Source organism: Lethenteron reissneri, chromosome 39, assembly GCF_015708825.2.
Source record: "Lethenteron reissneri isolate LAM-NWPU_2019-01 chromosome 39, ASM1570882v1, whole genome shotgun sequence".
NCBI classification, from domain to species: Eukaryota; Metazoa; Chordata; class Hyperoartia; order Petromyzontiformes; family Petromyzontidae; genus Lethenteron; species Lethenteron reissneri.
The window spans coordinates 8,643,720-8,655,902 of NC_083817.1; the positions used below are offsets into that span (position 1 = coordinate 8,643,720).

At 51.3% G+C, this 12,183-nt stretch overlaps 1 protein-coding gene across 3 annotated transcripts in view; it reads left to right on the forward strand.

Annotated features, from left to right (window-relative positions):
- Positions 1–10,745, forward strand: part of LOC133352061 (inaD-like protein) — a 162,973-nt gene extending 152,228 nt beyond the window's left edge. For all 3 annotated transcript variants that reach the window (XM_061567789.1, XM_061567788.1, XM_061567790.1), the window contains 5 exons: positions 385–507; positions 1,869–1,973; positions 4,162–4,274; positions 7,329–7,452; positions 8,424–10,745. In XM_061567789.1, the coding sequence (XP_061423773.1) occupies positions 385–507; positions 1,869–1,973; positions 4,162–4,274; positions 7,329–7,452; positions 8,424–8,570 (612 nt within the window). In that variant the 3' untranslated portion in view covers positions 8,571–10,745. The remainder of the gene's footprint in view (positions 1–384; positions 508–1,868; positions 1,974–4,161; positions 4,275–7,328; positions 7,453–8,423) is intronic.
- Positions 10,746–12,183: the final 1,438 nt, after the last annotated feature.

Here is a 12,183-nt window from a genome sequence, read left to right on the forward strand (position 1 = left end):
TTTACATCCAAAAGTATGAAATTAGAAAATAAAGTAGAAAATAAAATCTAAAATTTGGCCTCTAGATCCCAAAATGCAATATCTGGAGAAATTTTCTTCTGAAACTCATCTCTAATACACACCCATACAGACACATACCTGGATGTCTCTCTGCCTTCAGCTTATCCATGCCAACTTTCAATACAACAACAGCTGTATTTTCTTCAATTTATTTTCTTCATGTTTTGTGAAGCATTTCAATTTCTCTTGCAACACACTTTTTTTCGCTCCAATGTCTATTTTTTTTGGGTGGCTCCCGCTTGCAAGTTAATCTCATTCTGCCCCCCCCAGAAGTCATCGCCTGGTTAAACAAAACTGAACTAGAAACTCTGACCCCTTACGCAGGACCCCAACGACTCCCTGGGCATCAGCATAGCGGGGGGCATGGGCAGCCCCCTGGGGGACGTTCCGGTCTTCATCGCCATGATCCAGGCCGACGGGATTGCCGCCCGCACGCAGAAGCTCAAGGTGAGCTCCCTGTACCAAACTAAAACTAAACGATTATACTTTTTTTTTTATTTTAGCAGGTAAGGCCCACTGAGCGATGTTGCTCTTTGGTCAGAAGCGACCACAAATGATAGCTCAAAGAAGTGGCTCATTACGCAGATATGTTACAGCAGCCAAATACTCTGAACGCGTGTTGATTCTAAATGTGGAGGGAAAAACCAGAGGACCTGTAGAAAAATCCACGCAACCACGGGGAGAGAGACACACAAACTCCAAATATATCTCCTGTGTTTCAGGTGAGGTAGTTAACATCTCACCACCACGGCGCATTTTTAACTAAAAACTATATATTTTTTATTTTACCAGATAAGGCCCACTGAGCTTGATAACTCTTTTTCAGAATCGACCTGGTCAATTTATAGCAGCCAAATACTCTAAACGCGTGTTTTTAAATGTGGAGGGAAAACCGGAGGTCCTGGAGAAAAAGCCACGCATCCACGGGGAGAGAGACACGCAAACCCCAAATATACAGCAGGTGTCAATGTTGGAATGGAACCCACGACGTCCTGTATACCAGGCGAGGTAGTTAACATCTCCGCCACCGTGGCGCGCGACCGCGTCCTACACCACGTGGTCAGTACGAGGTGTCGGGACCCGAGTCGTGAATTTGTGGAAAGGCCAGTTCCAATGTAGCCTACGTAGACTGTTGGGGCAAGCGTGGTGAGCGATCACCTGTGAAGGCCTGTTCAGCCCGATGAGGTGGTGGTGTGGCCAATAACAACGCCCTGCTTTCTTTGTATCCCTGGTGCCGATGTTGTGACTTGCAGATGCACGTCACCGACGACAACTTGAATCTGAACCTTGATTGGGTCTCCCTTAGGTCGACTCAGCCTAAAATGGATACATTTGGCAGCATGTTGACGTTAGCTCTGGGTTGACAAAAGCAGCCGGGTGTGTATGTGTGTGTGTATGTGTGTGTATGTGTGTGTGTGCGTATGTGTGTATGTGTGTGTGGGCAGCGGTAGTGTAGCGGTTAGCTCGCTGCGCTACGGACCCGGCAATCCGAGTTTGATTCCCGCTCGCGCCCATTATCTGAACTGGTCCTGGGCCTCCTCTAGGTCGACTCAGCCTCAAATGAGTACCTGATGCATTGTGTAAACATTGCCACTGGGGAGACAAAGGCGGCCGGGCGTGGTGCTGACCAACCACTCCCTCGTGTGCCGTGCCGGCCTTCATATAAGCATCTCCAATTAGCACGGTTGGCTACGTACGATGCAAAAGAAGTTCAACATACATAGGTGCTGCTCGCTAACAGCACTTGCCCCAACAGTCTGTTAAGGCTACATCGGTTGGGGGGGAATCTTTGTCTTTGTGTCGGGCAGGTGGGAGATCAGCTGATAAGCGTCAACGGTGAGGCGGTGCAGGGGCTGACGCACGCGCAGGTGGTGGGGCTCCTCAAGAAGTCTCCCTGCATCCTCCGGCTGCAGGTGAGCACGGACGTGTGTGTGTGCGTGTGTGTGCGTGCGTGTGCGTGCGTGTGCGTGCATGCGTGCGTGTGTGTATGTATGTATGTGTGTGCGTGTGTGTGTGCAACATCGCCTTGCTTGGCACGCTGAGAAGAGGCTTGCGGAGCCCCAATGCGGTTTCAGGAAAGGGCGGTCCTGCACAGATGCCATATTTTCTGTCCGTCTGCTACAGCAGAGGTGTAGGGAATTCCAAAAAGACCTACATCTCTGCTTTATTGACCTGGTCAAGGCCTATGATACCATCAGTAGGACTGGGCTCTGGGTTGTTCTTCGTGCTTTCGGAGTCCCTCACCCTCTGCTCACGATCATTAAGGACCTTCATGATGGTGAGCGGGCCCGGGTAAAACTACGTGGCCGGGAGTCGGAGCCTTTCCCTGTACACCTTGGGGTGCGACAGGGATGTCCTCTGGCTCCCACATTATTTAACATCTATTTCGACTGCGTAGTTCGTGAAGCCTTCAATAGCTGTACCGGGGGAATTTCCATTTGGTACAGATATAATGGGAGGCTGATCGACGCCCGGGTGCGATCAAGGGATGGCTCCCTATTGGTCAACCACGTTATGTATGCCGATGATTTGGTAATAGCTGCTCATTCAGAAGAGGAGTTGGAGACGCTGCTGCTGAGACTGGAGCGTACCACTAAGAGGTGGGGCCTTACCATCAGCCCCACCAAAACTAAGCACCTGCCTGGGTATTTTGTACCATCGGACACTCCACCCCCACAACTCCCAATCGGTGATGGGGCAGTTGTGGAGAGAGTGGAGAGTTTCCCATACCTGGGCAGTGTGCTTATGACCGGCTCCAGTTTATCAGCAGAGGTCTCACTCCGAATCAGTCGAGCGGCAATATCTTTTCATCGGTTGCGTAACGCTGTGTGAAGCTACCTGGTCTGTCGCTCCGCACGAAGCTTCAGGTCTTCTCTGCCACGGTCATTCCCTCCCTTCTCTACGCTTGCGAAACGTGGACCCCCCTAATGGAGCATCTTCGCTGGTTGGAAACATTTAGGCTGGCCTGCCTACGATCCATCCTGGGTTTAACCAGGCTGGATTGTGTGAGGAGCTCACAAGTCCTTGAAAGATCTGGGCAAAGTCCCATCAGTGAGCTCCTCCGGCAGGCAAGGCTGCATTGGCTGGGTCATGTAGCCCGCATGCCCAGCCACCGCATGCCTAAACAGCTTTTGTTCGGCGGGATCGAGGGGGCTAAACGGGCGCGGCACGGGGCTAGAGAAGAGATGGAGTGATGTGGTACAGGAGGACGTAGAGCTGAGTGGACTTGCTGATGACTGGTACCAGCGGTGTCAAGATCGGCCTCAGTAGAGGAGGCTCGTGAAGGACGCTACTGGGCAGTTGGAGGCAGTCGCCCTCCAATAACAACGGAGGGCGGAGGAGCGACGCTCACAACAACGAGCGGAGCACCGGGTGGCTAAAGCACAGCAAGTTGGTACAGTAGGGGGCACAGGTGGTGCATCAGCCAGTCATCTCGGTCATCTCAGTCAGTCGACCTGTGGCACCTGGGTCTGCCCCGTGACCTCCTGCCAGCGGGCATTCGACACATCACGTGGCCTCAAGGTGCACTTGGCCTGGCACAAGCGTCGTGGTGACGTCACCGCCACTTAGTGGCGAATGGCGGTTGTTGTTGTTGTTGTTGTGTGTGTGTGTGTGTGCATGTGCACATGGCCTGGCACAAGCGTCGTGGTGACGTCACCGCCACTTAGTGGCGAATAGCAGTTGTTGTTGTGTGTGTGCGCGTGCGTGTGTGTGTGCGTGCATGTGTGTGTACGCGTGTGTGCGTGTGCGTGCGTGTGCACACGCGTCGGGCCCTTCTCCTCAGTGCACTTTACGACAACCACCTCTCCGCCAGTACACAGACAAACATCCCCTGTTTAGTTGTACAAGAATATCAGCGCAAGTGCTGTTCACAAGCGTCTGTTCAGGCCCGGTGGAACACACATAACACGCACAACGCGCACAACGCACACAATGCACACAACGCACACAACGCACACAACGCACTCAACACACTCGACACACACACGCGCAGAAACGAATGTTCACCCAGCCGCTCTCTTTAACCCCCGCGGGGGTCCTGCACCTTTCGTGGCGGCTGCTGCTGCTGCGACCGCTGACTGCTTCTGACTGCCGCTGCAGGTTGTGGCCGGAACGGACCTCAGCCGGTTTTTCAACCGCAGCGACGGCGCTCAGTCGAGTAGCGGCAGCTCCTCCAGCCAATCGGGCGCCGGCATCGCCGCCGCGGACCTTGGGTGAGTCCCCATTTTTCTTTTCGAACAACGCACGTGGTGAACGCGCGACGGTGGGTCCTTAATAAATAACGTCGCGAAGCGGTCGTTAATGAAGCCGCAAGTTGCTGACCGCCCCCCCCCCCCCCCCGGCTCGTGGTAAACTCGACTCCCTTCGTAAACTGGACTTCTGTGGCAAACCCAGATTTCCATGGTCAGGGGTCGGCAACCAATAAAAAGATAAAAAAAAATATTTTTGATTTTCAAGAGCCGCCGCATGGAGCTCCGGCGGCGCAGGTTGCCCACCGCTGGTCCAGATCAGGGTGACTTCGTGGCCCTAAAGTCGGCGACGCCACCACCACCACCTGCACCTCGTTGCCAACGCATTCTAAACTGACTACTAAACCATGTGTTCATTATTTTACCAGGTATGGCCCACTGAGCTATATCGCTCTTATTCAGAATCGAACTGGTCATGAATGATAGCTCAACGAAGTGGCCTATCATTTGGAAATGTATAGCAGCCAAATACTCTAAACGCATGTTTTTTAAATGTGAAGGGAAAACCGGAGGACCCGGACAAAAAACTCTAAATGTGCAGCAGGCATCAGGGTCGGGATCGGACCCACGACCTCCTGCGTACCAGGCGAGGCAGTTAACATCTCCGAGCCACTGTGGCATCCAGCTGCTGCAGAGTAGAGACACACAGAGTGACCCCCACGATCTGGCCTGACAGTGCCCCGCGTTCTGATCCTTAAGTGTTCCCCTCGATCTTGGTCGCCAGACCAAGACACTCCATTGTCTGTCTTGGCAGTCACGTCCACCGGCCAGGGCACAAATTGCTATCACCTAAGGTCGTGAACAATTCGTATTTCTCATTAATTTACATGGCCAAGAAGAGTTTACGCTCCAACACGCCAATGTGCTGAAATAGTAACTAATTGGCACGTTCTGTTTACGTGACAAACCTTACTCATTGGCTGTGTCAGGTGGTGGCGGGTTTAACGACACATTCACGCAATCTAACCCCCAAAATAACCTTCATTATGAAAAGTGAATTATTTGATAACTCCACTGATTTCAAATGGTTATCACATCACTCATTGTTATTGGCCACATAGAGAAACTGGAACGGCCAATGAGTTGCGACCTCAGGTGATACCGACGAGTGAGACATCTGGTGGTTGGCGCACGGGCTCTCAATCGCCACCCTCCCCCACATCCTGTATTTACACGCCCCACCCTGCGAAGCCGCTTTGCCTCATCATATCGACAACACTCGCCCTGCCGCGTGTTCTGTTCCCCACATCTGCATTGCTTCACCTCTCTCGCCGGCAAATTCCCGGCATCCCACCTCGGACGCTTCCGCTCGAAATGCCAGCTACTTCTATTCCGACTGCTCGCTTTGTGGTCCAGCTCTCTCCCACTCAGTTCCCATTTCCCGAATCAGAGCTGCCCCCTAGGGGTGCACGGTGAATCTGGGGCGACTGCCCCGGGCCCCGCGCATTGGGGGGAGGGGGGGGGCGGGGTCCCCCGCGCTTCGACGTCATGGTGTCGGCCGTAATACTCCCGGTTAAGATTGGACCACAAAAGGTGTCAGTTTTGTTGCCAGATAGAAGGGTAAAGAACCAATTATCACTCCCGGTTAAGTTTGAAGGCCTCGGAGGGGCCCACGCTGTGGCATTTGTCCCCGGGGCCCCTCCCCCTATGGACGGCCCTGCCCCTAATGTCCTTGAGCAATGCTGAATTGTCGCATATCCGCCCTGTAACCATGTGTCTACGCATGTGGAACTTGTTTCGCACCGTACGTAGCCAACCGTGCTAATTGGAGGTGCGGGGGGAAGGACACCAAACTAAACACAAAAAGTTGTTCTCAAGAAATTAACCCACCCGCACCCAATGCAGTATCTGTGTACTGATGTTCACATTTCCCACATGTTCACATATTCGCCGATTCCTCAGTCCACAGCGAGTTGGCTTCATGATGTTTTACTATTCTAGCCCTAATCCGTAAAACCCAAATCCATAGTAATTAGTCCTAACTGTGAGCCATAGCTCCTAACCATGATCCCTGTTCCATTCCTATTGAGACATGGACTCTATCCCCGAGCCCTTAGATAACTTCTCTCTTTGGCCCTAGCCTAACTCTTAATCTTAATCCAGTGACCAGCTATCAATGCAAATTTACAATCTATAATCCTGACCTATTATCCCAAACCCTTGCACTCATTCACAGCTCCGAGCCCCATTACTAATCCGAATTGATTATACTCATGGCTCTAGCCTCAGTCTGTTACCTCAATTCACAACTTTTTAGCCCTAATCTTAAATAATATAGTTCAATCCCAAACTAACGCATGTTGATTGCAGCCAGGGGAGGGTAATTGTTTTTTTTTCATAGTATTTTGCTGATATAAATTTCCACGTGATAAGCCACATCATTGAGCTTCTGGAACAGAGCCTACATAGCTCTGGTGGGCCTTACTTGGTAAAATAAAAATAGTAGTAAAAAAAGTTTCAATTGAAAAAAGAGATCGTTGAAAGAGTAGGACAAAGTAACATGCTGATGGTTACTTCCTAAACCGATGCTGCAGCTGTATGGACGTTGCTTCGGAAGGCCAATCAGCTGATGGACTCACGCACTCTTTTGTATTTGTTTGATGACGTAATACAGAGCGTTGTCTGTTCATGCATTTCTTAAAAATTAAATTAAATTGGGAATGCGGGGAGCAGGAGACCATGGCCGCACATCGTCTCCGGCAGTGAAGTGCGTCAGGGCGTGCCGGGCGGGGACTGGTTGTTGCCCTCATGTGCTGCAGGAGGAGGCTGTCACGTGACTCTGTGGCAACGTGGGCTGACGTCCACTCACGCGTAACATCGACATACTACACACGTGTTTTATTATTTTTCTCGTGCATCTGGTGCGAAAGTCACGCGTAAAAGCATTGCCTAAATAAATTGGGGCCCACTTCGTTTCACCATCCTCACTCAATCGTCTGCCATTCCGAGCAGCACCCAACGACCGACGACTTCCCGACGACCGACTTGACAACTCACGACGGCGATGTCCGCTTGTAGGCCGCAGCAGCACAAGACGATAGTGCTGGAGCGCGGGCCCGACGGGCTGGGCTTCAGCATCGTCGGCGGTCGGGGAAGCCCTCACGGTGACCTCCCCATCTACGTCAAAACCGTCTTCAACAAGGCAAGCGCCAGCGGCACAAACACCGCGGCTCAAACGGCAAACGGCGCCCAACGCGTCCTGTCAGCTACACGCCAGGCGCGTGGCACTAAAAGTAAAAATGCAGGGTGTCCATGAGGTCCCTATCTATTTCGTTGAACTAATGGTAAATAGAGAAATGGATCGAGAGTTTATGGACACCCTGAATATAATAGGCGACTTTTCCAGGCAATGCCCCCCCCACTCCTCCTTTGTAACAGTTCGGCGTAGCCTTTGTGAACTTTGCGAAAAGGAATTTGACGCGGTGGAAATGTACGCGGTCGTCCACACGCTCGCCACGGCCACTCTCGTTCTGTGACATAACAGGAAACCTAACAGGTTTGTTTTACAGTGCCTGTGCTACAAAGAAGGGCCATTGCCTAAAACATCCCCCATTGCATTCCATTTTAACCCTTTCCCATTCCAATGACGTACGTCATCAGTTTTTATTGCGATTCAGTTCCAATGGTTGGTGCCGAACATCGGAAGTCATTGGAATGGAACCGTAAGAAAAACTAAAATAAAATATCTTTTTCAGTACCAAGGCTCCCACAAGGCCGTGCGGGAGGGCATGTGGCACAGTTTGGCACCAGCTATCGCTGAGTGCGGTTGTGTCGCTACTGTTCTCTGCGTTGAGAGCATTGTCTTTAACAAAAACGGCATTACATCTCTAAATAAAATTAAGACGGAGCCGCTTGCGTGTTCCGAGATTTAGCAGTTAACGGGACACCCACCATGAAACTTGCAGTTGTCTTGGAGCAGGAAAGGGTGAAACCTGCAGCTTGGTCAACGAATGTTTTATATGTGTGTTGAGTACTTGCGCACTGCTGCTAGTGGGGAGCGGTTGCGCGGTGGTACGTGAGCTGCTCGACGAACCCGGCGACCCAAATTCAATTTACGCTCACGTAACAACACCGGTGACGCTAATTGTGTTTTTCCGTCCCCGCGTTGGGCAGGGTGCCGCCGGTCACGACGGGAGGCTCCGGCGAGGGGACCAGATCGTGTCGGTGAACGGGGAGTCGCTGGAGGGGGTGACCCACGAGGAGGCGGTGGCGGCGCTCAAGAGGGCGAGGGGCCCCGTTACGCTCACGTTGCTGTCCTAGGTGACGGCGACGACAACGACGTTGATGACGATGCTTGCAACGACTGACATCTCTCCCTTCCCAATCGCAGCCACCTGACGCCACCGGGCGCCACCACGACTACGGAAGAGACGGCGCAACCGCCAATCGGCGCAACCGCCAAATTCCTTCGGCTGCAAGCGACAAAGTTTCCAAAGAGGTGACGCCGGTAGCAGCTTCGCCGACCGGCCCGTTTCCGACACCGCCGAGTTGCGACCACAGCCACGCCAAGTCGTAGAGTCTGCCGCCGTCCCTGCGTTGTCGGTGACGGTGACGTCGCGCATCGTGGTCGTTTGTGCGACGGGCTGACGGCTAAGCCGCTGTAACACTTAACCCTCGAGCGCCACGTCCTACAAGCACGCGGTGACCACCGGGGCTTCGCCTCGGCCGCAGCGAGTGCCACGGTGCGCCGAGCTGCACGGCGACGCCATCGACCGTCCCTTGCCCCCCCCCCCCTCCAAACCCCTGCTTACGTTTATGCAGCGCGTGAGCCTTGTGTGGGCGGCCATTGTGAACGGCAGTAGCGGCGACCGGCTAATAGACTGTTCATGCCAGTGTTCTTCACTCATTTTCATGGGGGGAGGGGCGGCGGCGGCGGGGGGGCACTTTTGCCAATAAGACATCATCAGGGTGCGAGGGCCGTCATACGTTTGAAACCATTGGGGTTTGACAGCAGCACGATGATGGGGGGGGGGGGTGTTTTCAGTCTTTGTGTATTGTCGGGGGGGGGGGGGGCGTACGTCAGGGGGCCGCACTAAAGGCCACCAGGGGCCTTGCAATGAAGAACACTGGGTTATGCCAACAGACGAAATCAAAACCATTTTGCAAACGATTAAATTAATACAAAAACGTGCTATATATTATACGAAAATATCAAAATATATATGAACTTATTCGGAGTTTAAACGGCGATGTTGAACTCGGTGGAGCCAACTTTTCATGGTTCGGCCTTTTTGCTACTGAGTCGTTTGCGGAATTTCTTAAGCCGCCTTGCAAGCACATGGCAGCGGGGAAGGTCATGACGTTTAATTTCCTGTCATTTTTTAAAATGTAATCTGTAAAAAAAAAGAACAAGGAGTCATCCCAATTACTGCAACCTCGCTGACGGAGCTTGTAAGGGTTTCAGCATAACAGCACACGTGTGGCGATTATCTGAACTGGTCCTGGGCCTCTCCTAGGTCGACCCAGCATGAAATAATTACCTGGTGCGATATGTAAACATCGCCACTGGGCAAATGAAGGCGGCCGGGTGTGGTGCTGGTCATCCACCCCCTCGTGTGCTGTGCTGACCTTCATAGGTGCTTGCTAGCAGCACTTGCTCCAACTGTGAAAGGCTACACGGGGGATCTTTACCTTTGGGAGACATCCTGTAATGGGACAGGCATGCACAGGAGGTGAAATGTAAGAGTGAATATATGACGTCTGGCTCCCTTCTCGATAGAGGTCAACTTTAGGTTCTAATCCCCGTCCATCATCTCCAAACCATGCCTACATCCGGGATTAGTTTCAGCTGAGTTTGTATTGAGATAGCGACCCATATCCAGTATATTTCCCGCTGTGGCTGCTGGTCACATGCCTGCTCCGCTCAACCAGCAACGTGGAAAATTATTGGGAAATTAGGCCCTGGCTACATCTTTACATCAACAACAACTACTAAATGCAATCGTATGTTTCAAATACACTTACAAAATTAAAACTATATCCCCGGGTAGAAGGTGGTGTCGAGAGGGGAGGGGTGTGAGCACCGGGAACCGTGGCCGGGGGGAGATGGAGCGACACCTGGGGCCAAGCAAGGCGGGCCAAGCATCAACAACACCGACAACAACAACAACGAGCCCCAGGGGCAACCAGGGCAGCGCCAGCAAGCCCCCAGGGCATCGTCGGGGCACTGAGACCAACGCACACTTGCCCCAACGTAAGCGCGAACGTACCCCGACGCTCGGTTGGTTTGAATAAATGTGCGCACTTGTCAAGTGCGATATGAGCCTCATGCGCGCTCATGCGTCGTGTGCTGTGCGCCGTTACTGTGACACAGCTCCTTGTCCAGCCAAGCCAAGATTATCCACAACATTTGCTTAGGGGAATCGTTAGTTTTGATTGCGACGCCTCCAATGAAATTTGTGGGGCATTATCAAGAGCATGGTCTACAGCTGTCTCGGGAGCATTGTGGGGGGGGGGGGGGGGGGGCAATCGCGTGAACGCGCACGGATTACGTGACGCTTCCCACCACGCGTTCGTCCTCGGAAGTCTTCGGCACGAATTGTCACGGAAGGCATCATCCTCTCTGCTCCGGGGTTTGTCTCCAGGTTTGGGGGGGGGGGGGGGGGGCAAACCCTCCGATGAAATTTGCCCAGGTGGTTTCAATTGGGCCGACAAGTCCCGGCATGGTAACGCAAAACTATTTTTCTCCGGGTTGATTCACATTGGTTCATTTTTGCAAGGGTTACTGATGACGGATGAAGGTAATTTCGTTAAATCTCGAAATTTTTTTGTCGGAAAGGATGGAATCGTGACAATGCAACGGGGACGTACCAAGATCTGTTTATTCCTGCCTACCCAGTAAATCTGCCTGGTGAGAACGCTGCTGCTGGTGATGAGGATGCTTTTGAAGATGTTGTTCATGTTTATACAGGAACACAATTTCATCCCTGGGATTGTATAAATTATTTCGTGATTTGTTTTATTATTATTGCACTGGGTATGGATGGATTCCAGGACTACTTTTAGATGTCTTATTTAAGTTGCTGTTCTCCTAAATGTGAATGTAAAATAAAATTATATTTCACCGTCTGCCTGAATGCATAAACAGCTGATGGATAATCTCGGATTATATGGTGTTTATTGAAGGGTTTTCTTGTGTATTTTTGTATCATTCCCATGCTGTTTAAAAAAAACTTCTATCAGTCTCGTACAACGAAAAGGATTTGCAAGGTGTCATACGAATAATAATTTCGTGGAAATATACCATTATAATGAAGATCATACATACCACAACAGCACAAAGGCACTTTGAAGGTCGTGTTAATTCATTTGGCCATTTTTCCACTTTGATGATACCATTGAATATTGATTTCCTGAAACTACATGTTTTTTTTGCTCCTGTGTCCTCTTCACTTGGCCACAACACCCCAGTTTGTTTCCGCATGAAAGCCAGTGGGACTCGACAGACAGTGTGGTTTACATTTTGAACTCTGTCATCTGAGCAAGTTCATCAAGCGGAGTGTTGGCAGCGATTGTGTGGATGGCTGGTGATGCGATGCCAAGCGACGCGCGTTCAGATTTTCACTCGGACGCCTCTAGCAAGACTACTGCTGACAAACCACTCATCATTGCATTCGTTGATTTGAAAGTTGATTTTATATTTTTTTCTAAAGTAATTTTCGTTAGTTTGATTTTCATAGATGTGGCGGGTATTTTTTTGTTGTGTAGTGGCTCTGTAATATATTGTTTCAATTGGGCTGGTGTATAATGTAATTGTTTGAATGTAATGTATGGGTTGGCAGAAAAAGGGTTTGCGATGGGACGGGTGTGTGTATAGTGGTGAAGATGTAAATTTCCACGTTCATTCTTTGAAGACAATTTGTGTTGTCTCGCA